This window comes from Lepidochelys kempii, chromosome 6, assembly GCF_965140285.1.
Source record: "Lepidochelys kempii isolate rLepKem1 chromosome 6, rLepKem1.hap1, whole genome shotgun sequence".
In the NCBI taxonomy this organism is placed as follows: domain Eukaryota; kingdom Metazoa; phylum Chordata; order Testudines; family Cheloniidae; genus Lepidochelys; species Lepidochelys kempii.
In genome coordinates, this window is record NC_136385.1 from 26,639,074 (window position 1) to 26,660,506 (window position 21,433).

Genomic DNA, 21,433 nt, shown 5'->3' on the forward strand with positions numbered 1-21,433 from the left:
TCAGACTTAACAATTACTGAATTACTTCGCAAACACTAACTAATGTATGCTCACAATGACCAAAGCAGGCTGTTACAATATCAGGCACTGCTAGATCAAGAGGAAGCTGCGAGTGTTAGAGGTCATTGTTGGATAAACAACTCCTCCCGCTCTAATTTGGATGGGGCATAGTTGGGTTGCATTGCAAAAATGTAAACAGATATAACTAAACCTCCTGTGTTCCTGTGGCTGTTTGGAGTGAAGTGTGTTCTGCCTCAGTCATGACCAGGAACACCTCCCAGCGGGTCCAGTCTGAAGCAGAGACTGGCCAGCTTTTCACATTGTGTGGGTGGGTGTTGACAGAGTATGTGCATGAACAGATCATGCATTTTAAAGCCAGAAGGGACCTTTATGGTCATCTAGTTTGACCTCCTGCATAGCATAGGCCATAGACCCTCACTCAGTAATTGCTGCATCAAAGTCTAACTTGCGGCTGACTAGCCAGTGATGAGCTGCCAAAATCTTAACGGGTTCCCTTTTCACCCCACGAGGGGGTCATTGCCCACCCCCCGGGACTCCTGCCCCATCCAACCCCCCCCGCCCCCCACATTCCTTGATGTCCCCCCAGGACCCTTGCCCCATCCACCCCCCTCCCCTGTCCCCTGACTGCCCCCAGAACCAGGCAGGAGGGTCTCGTGGGCCACCGTAGTGGGTGCCCACCCCACCCTAAGAGCCAGAGGCACCTGCTGGGGGGCGAGGTGGGGAGTCCCGGAGGTGCTTACCTGGGGCAGCTCCCAGGAAGCATCTGGCAGGTCCCTCTGGCTCCTAGGGGCAGGGGAGCGTAGCTGGGGGGGAGCAGAGGGAGCGGCCGCTCTCCCACTGATCACATCAAAAGTGGCGCCTTAGGCTGGAGTGCCCACATGGGCTGGAGCACCCACGGGGAGAATTTGGTGGGTGCAGAGCACCCACCAGCAGCTCCCTGACCCATGCCCAGCCCCAGCTCACCTCACCTCCGCTCCGCCTCCTCCCCTGAATGCGCCACCCCGCTCTGCTTCTCCGCGCCCCCCCCAGCTTCCCGCGAATCAGCTGTTCGGTGGGAAGCCTGGGAGGGCTGAGAAGCAGGCGGCAGCTTCACACTCAGGCCGAGGGTGGCGGAGGTGAGCTGGGGCGGGGAGCGGTTCCCCTGCATGCCCCCACCCCGGTTACCTGCTGCAGCATGGGCTGCCCTCCTCGCACCGCCCCCGCCCCAGCTCACCTCTGCTCCACCTCCCTGGGCCTGAGCGGGAAGCTGCAGCCTGCTTCTCAGCCTGCCTCAGCTTCCCATGCGAACAGCTGATTCGCGGGAAGCCTGGGGGCGTGGAAAAGCAGAGCGTGATGGAGTGTTCAGGGGAGGAGGAGGAGCGGAGGTGAGCTGGGGCCGGGGGTGGGGTGGGGAGCTGCCGGTGGGTGCTCTGCACCCACCAAATTTTCCCCTTGGGTGCTCCAGGGCTGGAGCACCCGTGGAGTTGGCGCCTAAGGCACCACTTTTGGCCGGTTAAATTTAGAAGCCCTTTTAGAACCGGCTGTCCCTCGTGGAACAACCGGTTCTAAAAGGGATTCTAAATTTAACAACCGGTTCTAGCGAATCAGTGTGAACAGGCTCCAGCTCACCACTGGAGCTAGCAGAAGACATTCAGTCTTCATTTAAAGATGTCAGGTGATGGAGAATAAACCACATTCCTTGGTAAGTTGTTCCAATGGCTAATCACCCTCACTATTAAAAACACGCCCCGATTTCCAGTTTGAATTTCTCTAGCTTGAGCTTTCAGCCAGTGGACCGTAGGTGGACAGATCTTCCAGCAGGGCTTACCTGTGCCGATGGATCCCACCCAAACCCATTTCCATGTGCAACAGACACAATTTGAGCCTGCTCTCCCAAGAGCAACTGTTCAGGATAGGATCCCATGGCAACCCCCACACGATGGTCTCACCATCAAAGAACAAAGCCAACACCGGCTGTTAAAACATCTTTGTGGGCATTTATTACAACACATTGTTCCAAAGTACAAAAGAAAGGAAAAGAAAGAGGGTAAAAAAGCACTGCTGTTTACAGCCTCCAGTAATAAATAAATAAAGACAGGGCAGGGCAGAGCTGGTCTCTCGGTCCTGCCAGGCACCATCTGACTTCAGCATTGGTGTAACAGGCAGGAGATGCGTTTGGTTTCAGTGACTAACTGAGAAGGGAATGGAACACAGTGGGCTGGTTGCAAGATACTGTCTCCCCACCTAGCACTTACAATGCATTCCAGGTGCCCCTGTCCGTTCTGGACTCAATCTGTCTGCTGAGGGGCACTGTGTGTTTGCTAATGAAAGGCCTGGTGCTCTCCCGTACGGAATTGCACATTAATGGAGGCTAAGAGTGCTCAGCCCCTCACATGATCAGGCCCCAAATGCACAGCATTGTCTGCGGGGCAGGATCCTCCACCTGCCCAGCCACATTTAACCCCCTAGCCATCTCTGCCTGGAAATGCACTTGAGAGAGGAAAAATGGAGCCCAAACTGGATTTCTAGAAGAGCTGGAATGGATTATACATATGGCTTCTGAGAAGAGGATAAAGCCTGAACTGGATTTCTCTGCTCCTCTAGAATGGATTTTGAGTAACAAAATAAATTCAACACAGCACAAGGAAAAGACGATTCCTATCTAGAATAAATCACTCATGTTTGAGACGATAGGCCATTGCATGGCTGCTCTTGGAAGGGCAATATTAATCCCCTTGATTTAAAATGACTTCTAACTGGGCTGGCTAGTTAAAGAGATAATATTTGATACTGCGGTACAGAGAGGATTCCCTTCCTATTGCACTGATACTTTCTCCCAGCCCTCCTCCCCACCCAGTTGATTGGGTACTTGTAGGCTTCAGGACGAGTCCAGACTATGGGTACAGGAAGCAAGTGCTAGGTACTGGCCACCAAGGTTACTCAGAAATCTTAACCCTGCTTCCTGTGAATTCTTAATGCTGGAAAACCATAGTTATTTCTGCCAGCAATACATGCACTTATGGGGCTGTTCCCCCTCTCTTCTTGCATCCCTATCATTATTAGAGACCAGTCTGATCAGATCTCTCTTTGCCCATGGGCTGGTCTTCCACCAAGCCCCTTCTGGGCAGTCTGGAGCTCTGCTGCCCTAAAACTGAAAATCCTCATTCCCTAGAAGGTGTTGCTCCTTGGACAAAGGAAGATCATCGGGTGGCTGGGAAACTGAACCCAAGAAAGCCCAGGATTGCTCCCTAAAGTAAGGTACGATGGCTTTGGGCAGTGGGGAGAATGCTGCCAAAATAGCTGGTGGTGCCAGGCCATTAAACCATTCCTGGTAAAGATGAACTTCCTGGATTCAGCCACCAGACTGGGGGATCCTAAGGGCATGTGTGCATTGACTGTTTCCTGGAAACCAGGTCAATTTTCCTTTAGTTTTAAGCTTGTGCCTTTAAATTCTCCATTCCTGCTCCCTACAAACTTGAGTAGACTCCAAGGCATGCGTGTGTGGGTGTTGGGGAGAGACAGGCATTGCCCTGGGCTTTGTTGGTTTCAGAACCTTTGGAGTTTTCACCCTTACAAATCCACTCACGTGGGCCTACCAGTGTGTGTGCCTTCTCCAGGGCAGCTAATGAGCTAGGCCTGGCACAGTATAGCGCAGCCAGCCCCAGACTGGTGGGGCAGGTACAGGGTTGAGGCAGGTGGGGAATGGAGGGGTAGTTGGGGGGTGGGGGTGGGGTCTGCACTTATTCACAACAGAGATCCAAAGAGCAACATACAAAGATTAAGAAGAAAAAATTACACAATAGTAATAATAATAATAATTAATAAATACTTAAATCTATAATTCATAGATTGCAATTACAACACTGATAGTTTATTATTGGTAGTTTAAGAGGGAAGGCAAAGGGGGTTTCTTTTGGGTGTAGGCTTCCTAAAACAGAGACATGACAGGGATGCATGGCCAGAAAAAGAAACAAACACAGAGACAAGAGGTTGGGAACACAGCACAAGCTAGGAAAATACCTTTGGGCTTCAGTGTTGCCAACTCCTTTCCTCCCAGGCTCCCTCCCTTGCCAGTCCCCTGAAGCTACAAAAGACATGGGGATGCTGCAGGGGGTCAAGGAGTTGGCCAGTTATGCCTGACTGAGTGTGGCTCAGCCTTGCACTCCTTTAGAAGCTGGGAGATAAGAGGCACTCTAGAGGAGGGTCATCTGGGTAGCTTTACAGTCTGCCCTTAAGAAGGCTGAAAATCTATCAATTCGCACCTGCACTCCAAGCAATGCAGCTAATGCAGAAAATGATTGGATGATCTAAGCAGCAGGGCACAAATCAGATGCTTTATAAATTCATTCGATAGTCCAATGAGGGGCCTCATTTACTCTCCTTAGGGCCAATTCTACTTCAACTTAAATCAATGGGACAGAGTCTGATCTCACTTACACTGCTGTAAATCAGAAGTAACTCCACTAAAGGCAAGGGTGATACATCACTGCAAACCAGGCCCAAGTGAGATCAAAATCAGGCCAATGACTCTGTGGACCAGAGGTTCTGGCTGACAGAGTTCATTAAACAAATGCGGTAAGGAACGGGGACCAATTAGGCAACAGATAGAATCCTCCAAGGTAACTAACCTGTTCCTTGATACAAGAGACAGAAAAGATCTATTAAGCCATGTAGGGCTTCATCCAAAGCCCAATGAAGACAATGGGAAGACTCTTATTGAGTCCAATGGCTTTGGATCAGTCCTACCGCTCGAGGCTAGTGGAGGAATCTTCCCTTAGAGGAAATTTTTCTAGTGTTTTTCTAGTGTTTAAAATGATGCAAGTGCGGGGGCTGCCAATCCCTCTCACAAGAACCATCAGAAAGGGCAGGGCAAATGCTCGCGTATTCACAACACTGATAAGATGGGTTATAAACGCTCCATGGCTCTTAAAACCTTTGGCTTAAGTGCAGAATGGACAGCGGAGTAGGTGGTCACCGCAGTGCGTGCAGACGCAGCGCTGCCAAAAGGCACTGCTGACAGTCTAGCGTTCTTTGGGGGAGACTAGATAAAAAAACAAGAGACCCCCATTTTTGCATGCACCACAACAGCCATGTCTCTAAAACGCCACAAGATGGCAGCTGTTCAGAGCCCTGCTGCTATTTCTGAGCAGGCAGCTGCTCATGTTGTTCTTCTTCACTGACCCTGTCTGCTTGTTGTTCGTAGTTATAAAGGTTGAGATTGCAGTGTCAGGCGGAGGATGGCCTGGATGTGTCCTAGAGCACAGTCTGCCGTGACTTCATGCAGGACTAAGGGGTTGAGCTCCACCATATCTCATGTCACGTCTGTCATTAGGATGTGTCTACACTAGATTTTTAACCCCCAAATTTCCCACAATTGCAGCTCTAACAGTGGTATTAGTGCTGGGGGGTAATAGCGTGGAGCTCATAATTCTGTGTACCACTGTGTCATCCGAGCCCACCCAAGTCTTGAGGTCACAGTGGTAAAAATGCCAGTGCTTGTCTACTCTAGAACTCTACTGTAGCTATTCATGGGTAGGGCTGGACCAATGCTAGCAGTGGTGGTAAGACCCACTGCAACAGGCAAAGGGAACTCTTAATTCTCTCTAATGCTGTCGGATTAAAAGACGGGAGACAGCAACTCTGGGCTGAGCTGGTGCTGGCAGCTATGGAATGCCAGTTGTGGTGGAAAGGAAATACGCCTTTTGGTTCCCTCCCGGGATCTCTGCTAGCCTCTGTATTGTGTCTTTGGGGTGCTGTTGCAACTGCTGCGGTTCATACTTCTCCCAAGCTTCAACCAATAATGTGTGAATAGGAGTGAGGGGTTGCCTGGAGGCACCCTCGTTAGCTCCTCCCTCTGCACTGCAGTACAGCTGGGTCACATGTCATGGAGGGGAAACTATCATGAACTTCACCGCTGAAGAGGTCTCTGTACTAACTCCAGTTCTGGTGCAGCAACCTTGGGAAGATCAAGGGCAGACCCTACATAAACAGATGCCTGTGCGACTTGCAGAACAAGTGTGAGTCATTTACTGCCACTAAGCAGCTGGATGGCTCTTCCCCCATCATAAGGCAAGTATCCTTTAGGAATGCTGATCGATACTGTTGAAATCATCTGAGAAGCTGTGTTTCTCAATGGAGACACTTTGGTACATGACAGCCCTGCTTTCAGGTCAGGTTGATGGCAACAAGGATACACATGGGGATTCTCCATTTGTGGTGCATGATCCTGTACTAGGCTCATGGAACATAGGTAAGATGTGAACATGGAAACACTGTCCTGCTGGCATATTTCACAGTGTAACCACTGATCAGCCAATTGACCTGGCTTGGCTGAGAATCTCTGAATTTATCTGCTGAAATTTAAAAAGGGGGAAAAAAATTTAGACAAACATTTGTTCTCTTTTTTGTGACCAGCTTCTAGGGTTGGTTGGAATTTTTCAAATTTCACTGAAAATGCAGCAGAGAGAGAGAGAGAGAGAGGAGTGGCAGCCCAAAAAGGGTTAAAACACGAGACAGGTCATATTGCAGCCAATGGTTACTGGGGGTCCCAATGGTTAAAAGCTGAGTGGGAAAAGCTCAAGAAGCCCCTTGGAAGCTTTTCTTTGTTGTAAACCCCCCGATCTAGCTGGGATGCTATGTAATACACCAGTTCCCTTAGAATCACCGCCTCGCCATGGTCTCCACACACCTTATCTCTACACTGGATGGGGGTGCAAGAAAGAAAGGGGAAGGGTTCCTCCTACCTCCTAAAACATAGTAGTCGGCAACACTGATGCTGATTTGAGGTGCTCACTGTAAATATGGATGCTGTGTTTTTTAGGAGAGAGAGTTGAAATAAGTATCTACCCCCCTTTCAAAACAGCTGTAGGAAAAAGAGGAATGGGGTAGGCAGAGGGATCCAACCATCAAAACTTGTATTTTATTAGTACTTCAACATGGAAAATCAAATGCATTTAATCACCCAACTTTCCCCTGCCCCACTACCAACTCCAGAACATTTTGGGGTACCAGAAGGGATTATTTGAGGTTTCCATGCTTCTCACTTAACCCCTTTAAAAAAAAAATCAAGAGGCTTAATGCCAGTTATAAGCCTCCTTGGAGATTCCCCTCCCCCTTCCGCCTAGGACACGCGCACATCAGCAGAGACAGACAATGGTCAGAAGGAAAGTGACAATCTGATGCCACCAAAACATTAGAATTATTATTGCAGCTCCTCACGGCTTCGGTCTGTGGTTAAGTTTTAAACCTGAGATCATTATTTTTGTCTTGTGTAGTTTGATTTGAAAATAAACACAAACAAACACAAAAGAAAAAGAAGGGAAGGTGAAAAAAACCAAAGAGCTGGTTGGGGGGCGGGGGGGGGGATCTAAAATTGCACACAACACACACATGAACAAAAACCCCTGAGGTATTGGCTTGGAAACCAGCATGATACTAAAAGGAGGAAAGCAAAGTCAGCTACAGAGAACGAAATGTGCTTTGCAGCAGAGATAGATCTGTGCCCATAACACCAAGCAGCAGCTCAGCAGCAAGGTCTAAGCATGTGTGGGAGAAACACCGTTTTTGGGGTGAGGGCTTTGCTCCCCTTTGAAACAGGGACTTTCATAAAGGGGAGAAGCAGCCAAATGTGTCTGAGAATCAGAACAGAAGCCACTCGTGCCCCTTTGTCATTTTTCTCTTGACTGCGCTTGCTAAGTGATGGAAGCTTTCTGCACTGTGTGCTCATTGGCCTGCTTGAGGGCTCCCTCTAGTACCCTTGGCTTCAGTAACAGCAGGACCTGGCCCTTCCTCAACACCTGTGTTAGCTTAAAGGTCCCACCTGGGCCCTACGCCACCTCTAAAAAAATAAATCAAGGGAAGAATCCCACGCAGGAGGCCTTCCCTAGGAAATCCTCACCCTTTACCCACCCGAACTCCCAGAGGGAGACGGGTTTTTGGCAGGGATTCCCTTGGAGGCTAGCATCCTACCTTCTGCTGGGTAAGAACAAACCATCATTCGCTTCAGTCACTCTGAAAAGGTCAATTAACAGAAACTCTCCGAAGCAAAATCCCAGGAAAAGAAAAACAGTGAAACCAATCTTCTTAGCAACACACCTGAGTGTGGGAGGATGCTGCTGCAGAGGGAGGGAAGGAGTGGGGGTTGGAGATAGGAGACTGGGGTGGGGTAAGGAGGGAGGGGCATGTCCTCACACTAACATCCCAAATCTTGGGTTTGGTTCTTAGCCTTCCAATGCATTTCCTGGTGTTTCCTCTCATTCTTTTCCTTCCTGATTGGCTTCTCCTGTGTCTTTGGACTGTTTTCCCTCTGCCCCATGTCACTTGCACACCCACAGGAGCCCCATTATCATGCTCTCTTACACACACACACACACACACACAGAACTGGTGCTGGAGTACTGAGCAATATTGTATGCTAAGCACTCAGAGGTAACTGTCTAACTGTCTCGCAGTGGGAAACCTGTCGCTGTCCTCAGGATCCCCTGGGGTTCATTCTGGTACTATAATAAATAACTCTATTTGTTCCTAAGGATGAGGTTTGTATTTTCCTCCAGGGTGCAGCCCCTCTGGACAGCCATGTGGAGTAACACTGGGAGAGTGAAAGCAGGGCCTTGAGGGCTTTTCATCACAATCTCACCCATGCACAAGAGTGAGAAGTGTTCCCTATTTCTCCTGGACCCCACCTCCTCCCCAGAAGCCCCCTGAGCTAGTGGGCAAGGCAGTTCCTGATGGGAGTTCACCCCGCACAGAACCCTTCGAGCATTATTTAGGGAGTAATTTTTTCTCCAAAAGGACCCAGTAACCTCCAAATTCTCCAATACAACCCAGTATGGGTTGCTGACCCTTTAATTAAAAGCCTCCTCTCCTCCCTCATTCCCCACATCCCAGAACCCATCCTCCGTTTTTTTCATCGTCTCACCCTTCCCCTCCTGGTTTTCCCATAGACCAATGCCAGCCCTTCTGTCCCACAACTGGGAGAGGAAAAGATGCTATGGCTTTGATGGAGACAAGAGAGAATCAAATAGGAACCAAGAGGTAAAGCAGCAGCTTTCAGGAGAGAATTTCCTGCTCAGTTTGTGTTGAAAGAAGATGTTTGTTTTGTTTTGTTTTTTCATTTTTAAAAAGTGCATGAAAGATTTTCCCTGCCCCGGTTTTGCTTTGTGCGCAGGGAAGGGGGAGTCTGTGTCGCCGATGTGCGCTACAGAAGGAGTCACAGGCTGCGGATATTGCTTAGAAACTCGTGTTTCAGATTTAAATACCGTAGACAGTAAAAACAGAGCTGAAAGTACCGCCCCTCAATGTCTGCAAATCATTGCCAGAATGAACAGCTTCAATAAATTAAAACAAAACCATTGAAATATTATTTACGTCTCAATAAAAATTGCAGTAAAACCATTTACCTTTTTCTTTGTGTGGTTTTTTTATATTATATATAATATATATTTATATATGTATAGGGCTGCGGTAGTGCAGCATTATTAAGATACTTAGCCAGAAAAAACACAGGCAGAACATGCTTAGTGCACCAGGATGAGAAAAAGGCTTAGGGGAGGAGCTAATGCAAATGTCCCCGCCCCACCCTTGAGAGGGAGCCACCTACCTTCCGTCCCTGACCCCGATACAAGGGACAGAGAGCTGGGGTGAGCAAAGCCTCTGCCATTTCCCATTGGTCAGGACAATGCTCTCTTCTAAATGAAGGCACCCTTACTTTTTGATTGCACATCTGCGGAGAAAATATAACCTCCCCCCCCCGCAGAATTTTAAGCTGAGAATGATGCTCAGATGTCTGCCCCACTTCAGTCAAAGATCAGCTCTTCCATCACCCCAGTGAGTCGCTTTCTGCCCAAGGGGTGAAAAGGTTAATCGGCTCCTTCCTCCCAAAAGGGAATGCAGCCAGGGTGGAGGGTGAGGAGGGGAAAAGGAGACCAAAGGGGAGGGGCACTAAGCATGCACTGTCATGTTTCCTGACTTTGGATTCATTCATCTTTGTTTTGTTTTGGCGTGTGTGCACCTGGGAATACACACACAGGTATAAATACTGTCCCCACCCCACCCGCACCTTGCCTCTTCCCAGTTAAATATCCACCCCTCACTCTCCAGTGCCCCAGGACGAATGTCAGGACACCTCAATGATCTCCATGCTGCCCGAAAAGCTAGACTGTTTGCCTATTTTGCCCAGGTCTTCCCGGGACCTGCCCTCTGACATGGTCTCCTCGAACTCCATCTGGCAGCTCCTCCTCTTGAACTGCTTCTCCGTGGCGGCATCCTCGTGCCAGCTGTGCCGCCCGTCCCTCTGCTCCGCCCTCTGCTTGTCCCTCAACCTGATCTCGCAGCTGCCCTGCAGGGTGCTGCAGCTGAACGAGGAGTACGAGGCAGCGCTGGCAAACAAGGCCCCGCTCCCTCCGCCGCCCACCGCTGAGTCTGTGCCAAAGTACCAGGGATTCTCCGATGACGGGGTGCTGGGTGATTCCAAATGCACGCCCCAGGCGCCGACCCCCCCTCCGCCGGCAGAGTTTGGTGTCGCAGCTGGCTGTGTGGGCTGCTGTCCCACGCCAGGGAGGCTCAGCCGCAGCGTCTGCTTGAGATTGTCCTCCACGCTGGTGCTTTTGTGCACGGCACACACCCCGCTGAAATTGAGGCTCATCCCGTGGGCAGGGGAGCCCGCCTGATGCCTGTGTTTCCGCCTCTGCCTCACCTTGGCTTCCAGTAGGAAGTCCGGCCCGCTGGGCCAGTCGGGACTGTCCGGCACGGGCGAGAACTGGCACAAGCCATTAGGTCCAGAAGGGCTGTCCAGCTTGCAGAGCTTGGGGGCTTCCCCGGTGTCAGCGGGGCCTGGGGTGTCCTGCCTCAGGCTGGGGGAGTAGGCTGATTTGATGTCCAGGGAGAAGGAGCGCTTTAGCCGGTTGGTGTCTTGGATGCGCTCCGAGGACAAGTGCAGGCCGTTGAGTCCTTGCTGTAGTGCTGTGGGTGAGACAATTTTGGGAGCTCCTGCTGGCCTCTCGGGCTCACTGCGGGAGGGTGCCAAGCTTGTGCTTTTCGATATGTCCTCGGACTTTTCTGAGGTAGAAAGCTTCAGGTGCCTGTTGCTCTCAGGCACTTCAGCTGGGTCTGGCTGGGCATCCCCCTCACTCCTATCACCTTGGGCCTTCAAGGCCTTGAGGAGCTTCAGGCTCCTCTCGTACTCCAGGAGCTGGCCCAGGAAGTTGAAGTTGGGCGATATGGATGGGCGCCGGTCTTTGACAAATCTGCAAGGGTAGACAAACAGATGGGGTCATGACTTGGTCTTTGGCCCACCACCTAGGCTACCTTAGCTCTGCCGGCCTCCTCAGCGGGAGAAGCTAGTGCATTCTACCAAAAGCTCAGAAAGAAACAGGTGACGGGCGATCCACAGTGCCTCAGGGCAATCTGCAGAGAAAGCTAGGACTGCTTAGGCTCTAGGAAATTTATCGCCTCATTCTACTTTCCCATGGGCGCCCCCCCATGGCATGCTGTCCATTGTGATATTTCAAAACTGCTCCTGAAGGACAGCCCTCTGCCTCCCATGAATGTAGGGCAGCACCAACCAGCTACTAGGCCAGCCTACACCAGATTTCAACCTAGTCAAGGGTTTTGGTTCTTGAAGCTGAGCCCTTCATTTCCTTTGACTGGGGCAACAATGAGGGGCGTGCACGGGCACTGCTCTGTGGTAGGGCACACAGCATATACCCCACCCAGGGCCCAGTGTCAGCCTAGCAACGTGTAACTCAATAGAACTCAGGAGAGTCATTCAAAACAATGCTTTGAAACCCTTTCCGACAGCTTCTCTCCGCCTGCGCCCGCCTGCTTCCCTTTACTAGAGCAGGGGTACATTCACGTACTTCCTCATTCCCCTCATCCAGTTGCACCTACCTGTAGGCGTCGTCTGAAGACATGCCCATGGTCTTCATGATGTAGGCGATGGCAATGGTGGCTGAGCGGGAGATCCCTGCCAAGCAGTGCACCATCACTTGGCCGCTGGATACCTTGGCCTTGTCTGCAGCACGGTACAGAAAGAACAGCTTTCAGAGGGGTGCCCCTAGAGTTTGGACAGAGTCATTTCATCCTCTGTCCCTGTGGAACATCTTTGTGATGCCGTATGTCTAGTGGCCAGCACAGAGGATTGGGAGGCAGGACTCCTGGGTTCACCCCCTGTCTTTGTCAGTGACTCGTTACTTGACCCTGGGCTAGTCTCTGCACCTCTCTGTGTCCCCATTACCCCATGCATAACATGGACATAAGGACACTAGCCCTTGTTTCTCACTGAGACCCTCAAATAAAAGGCTGTCTTACAGGAGTGGAAAGTATGATCGTTTGCACAGAGAGGGTCACACTTTCAAATGACTTTGGTGCTGGTCGAGGTGCCAGGTTTTCTCAGGGAGGACAGGCTTCTTCTAGTGGCCGAGTGTGCATGTTTCACTGTGGGTGAAGGGACAAGGTCTCTCTGGACTAAGAGAGGAGCTGGGGGAAGAAAAGCCTGGGTTTTGTTGGCTGGGATAGGCAAGGAGTGAGGAGTCCAGCTCTCAATGTCTGGGGCCACCACAACAAAAATCAAGACTGGAGCGGGAAGAAGTAAAGAAAGGCCCAGAGAGCCAGGGAGATGCCTCACCGATGAACTCAATGGACTTGTCCAGCCAGGGAAGCAGCTTCTCACAGTAGTTGTCATTGACAGGAATGCGCATGAAGTGACTGTCACAGATGAAGTCTGGCTTGGGGCAGGAGTTGCTGGCATTGAGGACGTAGCTTATTCCATTCTGAGTCATCAGGTCCTGGTGACAGAGAAGACACAAGTGATGTGGGCTCAGTCAGTACAAAGTGGGACCTTCCCATCTACACTCTCATAGGCCTCATGCACTCCAGTGTTGTTGCCGTGCAGTTCCCCCACCGTTGCTCCAGTGTGATTCGAAGTAGCAACCTGGGGAGCACCAGCACAGATGAGCCAATGAAGCATAAGCCAGTGTCATACGGACCTGCTCTGAGCATGGTTAAGCTGCCTGCAGTCTCTCTGCACTAGTTCTTCCACCATTGCTCCCGCACTGTGCTGCGGCATGAGGGTCTCACATTTGGGGTCCTGATCAGGTGTTGGGGGTGCTGACCACCTTGCCCTTCCCATACTGGTAAAGAGAAATGGGTCCTGGCTAGATGGCAGGGAGGGGAAAAGACTGAGAACCCCAGAGCTAGAACAATGGTGGGAAATTTTAAGGAGGAAAAACAGAATAGTCTTAGGGTTACATCTACTGTGGAAAAAAGCTTAGAGGGGCCAGGTTCAGGGGAAGAGAGCATCTTACTAGCAGAGCTAGTATTCAATGAATGTAGCCCTCTTTTCTGTTCTCAAATCACCTGGCAACAAGTCAAAATTTCCCACAGATTTGTTCACTGTTTGAAACTCTCCACTGCGTGATTTACCGGAACCAGTTTCAGTCGATAAGAGACTTGTAAACTGTTTACTGCTGGTATCATTTCCAGCATAGGAGATTGGCAATTCACAACATTAGCTGTTTTGTTTGGGACATATTTAGGTCATGCGATTTCCTTTTGGGATGAATGTAATCATGGCTCTGGAGTGAACTCTTTGGACGAACCAATTGAGAAGTAGCTTTCCATGAGTGTTCTGCCATAGTCATTACTAGTCACCATTTCTTCCCAGCGTTTCTGTCAGTAACCTGACTCGCCTGCATGTTTACAGAAAGTGAATGAAAAAGTCAGAGGCTAGTTCAAAATGTCTAGTGAGTGTTCATGGATCATTTCTTGCCATGTTCTGCTCATTGGGCACACGTACGTGACCTCTCATCCTTCCCAGAGACAAGGCTAGATTCACCAGTATGCATTGCCAGAGCAGCATAAAACAGCCAGAGTGTAGTGGTGAATATGACCTGTTGTTCCCCCGAGAGTGGAAATCCAAGCCAGATTATGTCCAAAACCAGGGAGACGATCCGTACCAAAGATCTGATAGTTCTAGTCCTGTGAATGCCTGTTCTGTGCTATTTCAGGGAGAGGCGGAGGAACACAGAAATGAATGGAAGGAAGGAGTTGAGAAAGAAATAAAGGTGCCATAAAACAGACAGTGATTAGGGAAATGGAGAGATAAAAGAAACCTCCCCTGCCACAGGCTGAGCCCTGTAGCATGGCAGCAGTGAGGTGCAGAGCTGCGTAGGGTGACCATACGTCCTATTTTGGCAGGGACAGTCCCTTTTTTAAGCCCTGTCTCGGCCATCCCAACAGTTTTTTTCCAAAAGGAGGCATGTGTCACGACTGCTCTTGCTGACTTGATCAGCTGGCAAGAACAAACAGGACAAATGGCCACTTTTGTCTGGGGTGTGGTGCAGAGGGGGCGAGCAGAGAGGGGGGGAGGCAGCGCTGGGGGGAGGAGGGGAGCAGCATTCCAGCATGTGGGGCCCCCCGCTGGGTTCCAGCAACCGAGCAACAGCCTGGCATGCGGGTGGGGGGTTTCCAGCGACCGGCAACAGCATTGGGGGGGTGGGGGGGGCGGGAGCCTTGGATAAGTCCCGTTTTCCCTTTGGGAAATATGGTCACCCTGGATTTGCGTGCTCACAAGGGACCGTGCTATCCCATCACAGAGGGTTGTTCTCTGCCAGCCCTGCTCTCTAATGCCCTAGGATACGAGGAGGGAGAGTCTCTTGTCCTCAATAACGATCACCAGGGCGCAGAGAGGGAAGCAAACACCTCTCAGAATGAAGGGGTGAGCAAAAGGTCGTGCTGAGATGGGGTGGGGGGCAGGGTTGAAGCCCAGTCAGTCTGACGCCTGATGTAGGGCTCTCAGGGGACATGGCCGAGATTTCCTCCCTGAATTCCATTTAATTCACCCTGTGGTTCCTGTCCTAACTAAGCTTACATAAGAGTCTCTTCCTCAGCAGGCTCCCTAGAAGCCTAACCTCAGCTCCTAGGAGCCAGCCCAGCTCCTGAGCTCACATTCTTGGCATTTTTCTCTTTTATTTCCTTCTACTCCCTGTATCTAAAAATTTCTCTCTCCTCTTTCTGGACCACCCCCTGCTCCTCTCAGATGCTTCTCCCCTGGCCCTCTCCCCAGGCGAGAATGTCTGACTGGCTCCCTCCTGCCCACGGTAGGCGCTCAGCGGAATTTTAACTACAATTTCTGTTTCTTTCTTCTCTCATTTATTTTTTTCTTCTCTTAAAACAAAATTCCTTCCCTGAGGTGACATCACTTCCCAAGCACTCTGGCACCTTTAAAAGGACAGTACCCCTCTTTTCCCTCTGCCCTTCCCTTCCCGAAGCAGATCTTTGTCTATTCCCAGGCCTCTTTAAAGAGCTCTTTGCCTTGGACTGTGGCTGCTGGTCCCCTCCCCACTTCCCCCGCCATGATTAAACATCCCAGCCTAACCCCTCTCCCTCTGGCTGCCAAGCTGGGCATGGAACAGCTGAAGTCAGTGTTGGGAGCCCAGCTGGCAGGGGGGATTAGTGGGGAGAAGCTGGCTCCCTCTGTGTGAATCTCGCAGGGGCTCCTTGGGGCGAGGCACCCTGGCAGCTCTTCTTCTTCCCCCCTTCCCAGCTCCATTGTGCCCGTTCTGCCTCTTTCCCCATTGCTCCTCTCTGCCCTTCCAGCTCCCCTGCCCCTTCCTGGTTTGGATGCCATTGCCACTCACCAAGCCCAAAGAACTTAAAACTTTTCTATGTGCATTTTCTTGGCCATGCTCCCTCACCCTTTGCCACGGCTGAGCATGGCAGTCAGGGGAATCAGGCAGCTCCCCTCAGGTTGCGGAGGGAAGGACAGTCCTTCCTCACACATCCCTTCAGGACTGAATCAAACCACGGCAGGACAACACCCCTTCCAGCCAAGAACTCTGCCAGGCTCCTCCTGCGGATGCTCTCCACAGCCCCCCCCCCCCAGGCCTTTGTATGTATGGGCCATATCCGTAGCTCCTTATTTGGCGAAATTGGGCAGGACAAGCCACTGAAAGTTACACGAGCATTGTCCTCAAATGGGAAACAGACAGCTAGCTTCCCCCACGTGCCACCCCGACTGGACAGGCCTGTTCTAATTGATTAGGGACAACAGCAGCATGGGGCAGGCATGGGGCACCCCACCAGGAAGGCCATACCTTGTTTAGGACATCTTTCTGGGAGCCCAGGTAGAGATGAGGCAGGATGCGGGTGGGGCCAACATTGGCCACTGGCAAGCATGGCTGGGAGATGCTCATTGGCAAGATGGCAGCTGGTTTCCCTTCGCAGAGTCCTGGGAAGCAAGATGAGAAGGTGGCAAAGCCCCCTGCAGACAGAAGGAGGAGATTTAGACTATGTACAACTCTCCAGGACAGAGAAGGTCTCTCATTGTGTGTCTGTAAAGCACCTGGCAGAACAGGGTCCTGATCATGGTTATTGCTTCTTGGTGCTAGCATAAAACTGGAAGAAAATACCAACAGTCAATTATAACCAAGTCAGCCCCATAAGAGACCTGTATTGAGACCTGTAAGAGACCTGATGTATTATGTGTGTTGCCCCACTATTTCCAAATTGAGTTAGTACCATCTCCCCATGTAGTCACAGTGGGGTAAACTGTTCTTCATATATTTACCTAATACATTGATCACCCCCACTGTTGTTAGGAAGATGGATGGGTGCGTAATAGTCTGCTGGTATTTAACTGATTGTAGGCAACCAAGTAGCTTAGCGATGGGCATCAGTGTCAACTTACAGATAAAGAAAATATACTGAAACTGCAGGGGGCTGTGGGGGAACGCAGAACTAAATGACCTATGTTAGAATTTGGCCAGGACCCCAGGGCTAACCCTCTTCCTCGTATAAATAGTTCCATGGGATTTTTAGTGGCTACAAGTGGTCAGCGCCAGGATTTTAGATCTGATCCAAATGACAGCAACCCCAGCAGAACAATGGTTTGCTAGCACTGTACTGGGCAGTGGCTCAAGGGAAGAGGGTCAGCGAGGGAACATGGCAACTGCTCTCTGCGGTACTTATGTGTTCTTTGGAGGTCTTCAATCTAATCAGTTGGACCCTGCTTGGCTTGTGGGTTTTGACGGGATCATAGCACAAATAGCTGCAGGCCTTTGTACTGGAACAGGATCAGCGTCAGAGTCACGCAGTGTTTTAAGTGGCATTTACCCCCCTTTCCCCAAACACACAGCTCCTGTCTCTTTCCTAAATGAATGGCTCCCTGATTATGCAGCCCTGTGTACAGTGCTAATTAGAAAAATGAGTCCGCACACAGAGGAGGAGGCGGGAGGTGGGCGGCTGGGATGCAGAAAGTATTTGGACCGAGAGGGTGGAATCTGACTTTTTTTTAAAACAGATTCCTGAGCAGTTTTTCACGGTCAGATGTTGCTAAACGTGATAGCAAGTAGTGTCCGATTCACTGCGTCAGCCCCGGCTGCAGCCCTGCGTGTGTCAGTTTTGCTCAGATGGCCCCAACCACCAGATTCAGAGGAACAGCTGTGGGGCAGCAGAAGCAGGTAGAGGATGACAAGCGAAGCTAGAATTCTGAGAACTCTAGTCCGAATACAGAGCAGCTCTTCAGAGGCTGAAAATTCTCGCCAGGCTCACACGGCAGGAAGGGTGAAACAGGGAGGGAATCTTGTTGCACTTTCTGGCCAGGGACCTCCAAGCGCCATATGAACCTATACAAATCCTCACCTCCCCATGCGATTAGGTAACAGCATTAGTTCATTTTGCAGATGGGAACACTGAGGCTCAGAGAGGTGAAGCGACTTGCCCAAGACCAGTGGCAGAGCCAAAAATGGGAACTCAGGCTTCCTGTTGCCACACCTCTGCTAGGCCGTAGCCTAGCCAAATGCAGGATTTACCGAGAGGAGCACACAACACGGTCCCTCCTTGCATTGCTTTAACTTTGTTATATATGCAAGAGACCTGCATTCTTGAGGAAGTTTCCTAACACCCACCGACTCCTTTCTCCACACACAGAGTTAGGCCTAGCAACCCTTAGCGAGAACTACATCTGTCTAGGTTACCAAGCCGAGTGCTGGTGTACAATACGAAGGGTCCCCAGTGGTGTAAGTCCCCACTCTGTGATTTTGATAGTTGGGACTATAGATAAATACAGACTGGGAGTTTCACAGAGGCTGAACAAAGTTCCTGACTCCTGATTTTCATAGAGATCTGGATGTCTAAATCCATTAGGTCCCATTGAAACTCCCAGCCATTGTTTCGATAGGGACTGGTTCTGTTTCTATAGAGATGGGTTCAGTTAAAATAAGAATCCCTGCCCTTGAACCCAGTCCATCTCCATAACTGTACTAAAACTTCTACTGAAGTTCACTTAACGACCTTCCACCAATCCCTCCCCCAGGTCATACTCAGCAGGGTCCTGCCAACTTCCCAACAAACCCCTCCAAGAGTCCCCATTCTTACCTTATTGGATCCCAATGTGGGATTCTGATGAGCCCTGACTAGTGCTGAAACCAAATCTCCAGTGCTCTGGGGTAAAGTGGGGGAGGGGTTGACACAATGGTCTCTGCAATGCTTAACCCTCATGCAGACAATGTTTGATAGCAGCAGCCGCCGCCGCCAGGCCTCACAGACTGAATGCCTGAGTCCTGGGCCCTGTCTCTGCTCAGGTGGGGAAGAGGTCCTCAGTCCTCCAAACAAGGGAGATGCCTCATCTTCCATGCCATGGGACCTCCAAGTTGCTTTGGACGGACACCAACCTCCTTGCCGTTGGTGCTCACTTTGAGTCCTTTGAAGAACAATGCCTTTTCCCAACATAGCCACACAGCAGCCAGCTCAGTTGTACTTGCCCAAAGAAACCACCATATTGGAAGAGAAATTGATCTCCAACCTGCAATATGTCTCCTCTGGCCACTTAAGCTTTCCTGTGTTGCTGGCAGTTATCACAAGGACAGCTCCCAAGACTTTGGAGATGTGGGATATGAAGAGTTAAAGCACCTTCCAACACTTCCTCATCCCTGGTTCCCTCCAACATGACATCACCCCCCTCAATTGGGATATTAAATCAGAGTGAAAGAAAGACGCTTGGCACAGGTGCACACAAGCTCTGGTTACTCCTGCTCCCTCCCTACCCACATCAATCTCACCAGGAAGCATGAATCACGAGGCGGAATGGGGTGTGCACATGACGATTTGAGTGCAAATAGCCCACATCTGGAGGCTGCAGTAGAGGTTCAGTGGACACATGCAGCCCTCTGGGCAGCCAAGCAGAAGGGCTACCTGTTGCTCCCTCCCAGAGACACCTTTCCTTCTATCAGTGCATCGGAGCCAAGGGAAGGAAAACAACCAACCTCCTGTATTTTCATTTGGAGGGTGTATGTGTGGGGAGGTATAGTCTTGCAATGAATGCATGGCCGTACCAGAGCCAAGCTTGGGCCCCTAGTCCTGTGTCCACTCAAAAGGCTTAGGAAGTCTTAGTAGCACAAAAAAGGGTGTTTTTTATCTGGAGCAAGGTGTGCGCCATTTCCCTGGAGTACAGGCTAGGAATGAATGCCTGCCTCCCCGCCCCTCTACTTTGCTCGTGTTCATTATTGGCCCATACAGCTCGAAACTCTCTTTAGGAGCCAGGCGTGTTAGAGGTGACATCATAGCTAAAGCAGGCTGGCACTTGCTGTGACTCTCCTAGCAATGCTCCCCCTCCTCTTGCCCCCGCCAGCACTTGCCTGCCTGCAGATCCTTTGCTGGCTCTGCTGGGGAAAGCACAGGCAAGTGGCACAGGGGGCTGGGAAGTATGCACGGGGAGATTCACTGAAAGGGACAGAGTCACCCTTGCCCCAAGTTTGTACGTCCCAACCACCCCTAGGGAGGAGACATGCTCCCTGTATGGCCCACAACAAAGTAGCTAAGCACATGCTTAACTTTAAGCAACGTGAGTCATCCCTTTGAAGTCAAACTACTCTCGTGCTTCACTTCTGTGCTTTGCTTGACAGGGACCTATCTGAGCAAAGCGTTTACCATTTTCTGCTCTGTCCCTTCATAAACCTCATCCCACAGCATTCTGGTGGCGCTACAGGGCTGTCCTTATTTCCCTTCCCAAACATCACTGCTCACAGCCATAGACCAATCCCAGGGTTTCAAAGGGAACTGCGGAGACAGCCTTGAGCTGAGGACAGCAGGCCTCCAAACTTTCAGGGATACAAAACCGAGCCCTAGAACATGCAGCTACAGCATGCTTTAATTTTTGGAAAGCAAAGCGGCTTCTTAAAATCACCCCAAAGGCAGGAACTGTCCCTGGCAGCATTCCAAGCAATACTTGGGCTTTCCCTTACCTACACAATACTCCATGTTTTAGCATTAATTCAGAACAAGAGGGAGCAGTTCTAGTCTTTTATTTGTAATGCTAACACCTCCCTGGGGCTGGCAGTGGGATTCTCCTGGCACGCATGGAACTAAGAGTGGGGGTGACAATCTGTATTTGGGGTGGAGTGGGTGGAAAGAGATCTCAGGTTTCCTATAGATGCTCCCTCAAGCAGGAGCACTGGCTGAGGCTTTTGGATAAGGAGCTGGTCCCTTGCAATGCACAGAACCTTATCCTTGGCCTGGACTCCAGCATTCCTGAGGGCTTTAGAAAACATTCCCTATTAAATCCAATGTTTTCCTGGCTTCTAGAGTTACCTACATCATGCGAGGGTGGAGCCCAAGCGAACAGAAGGATGTGTGTGGATGTGGGGCCTGAGGCTAGGAGAAGTGCTGATACCTGCTACTCCCACTGAAGCGGAGGAGAGAAAATTACAGGAGGTGAGTGCATCACAGGATCAAGACGCTGTTGGGACTCCCCACTTATCCCCAAGCTTCATGGATCAGTCAGTCTCTCTGAAGAAAGAAAAATCCTTCTAGCTAAGGCTCTCAAAGAACTTTACAGATAGTAAGGAACTTAGCACCCCTGGGACATAAGGAATTGTTATTGTTCCCATTTAGCAGATGGGGAAACAGAGGCACAGAGTGCCTAAGTGACTTGCTCAAGGTCACACAGCAAGTCTGGGAACAGAACCCTGGTCTCCTGCCTCCCAGTCCTGTGCTTTCACTACTAGACCCTGCTGCCTCCCTCCCTTTGTAAAACTACCCAAGCGTCCCTGTAAGAGGCTTTTCTCAATGCTCTAAACAGTTTGCTGCTGGTGGCAGGAGTCGTGCTCGCCCAGGAGTGCAGCATGGAGTTCTTGCCTACTGTACACTGAAAGGAAAGAGGCTATTTCTTACTTCCAGCCCTTCTCCTCTTCCCCTACCCCACATCCCAGACTCTCATCCCCCTCCCCCTGCCACTTCCTCCAGCCTCAGATTTTCACAGAGGATATCAGTGACAATTGCCCATTGAAAACAAATTTCACTGGGAAAACTGTGACAGTTCAAGGGTGAGGGCAGTGGGCCTTGGAGTTCTTTAAAAGCCCAGACATTTGTCAGAGAAAGTAGCTGCCGTTCTCTTTGAGTTATAACATCTTCATATACCACCTGGCCCGCTGGTAGATCG

The 21,433-nt window shown here is 50.6% G+C and overlaps 1 protein-coding gene across 2 annotated transcripts in view; it reads right to left on the bottom strand.

The window, feature by feature from the left end:
* Window positions 1–1,975: 1,975 nt before the first annotated feature.
* The window catches only part of DUSP8 (dual specificity phosphatase 8), an 83,157-nt gene continuing 63,699 nt past the window's right edge, over window positions 1,976–21,433 (bottom strand). For both annotated transcript variants that reach the window (XM_073347225.2, XM_073347226.2), the window contains 4 exons: window positions 16,092–16,258; window positions 12,623–12,782; window positions 11,887–12,010; window positions 1,976–11,243 (listed from right to left, as the gene is read on the bottom strand). In XM_073347225.2, coding sequence (XP_073203326.1) covers window positions 10,115–11,243; window positions 11,887–12,010; window positions 12,623–12,782; window positions 16,092–16,258 — 1,580 coding nt within the window. In that variant the 3' untranslated portion in view covers window positions 1,976–10,114. The remainder of the gene's footprint in view (window positions 11,244–11,886; window positions 12,011–12,622; window positions 12,783–16,091; window positions 16,259–21,433) is intronic.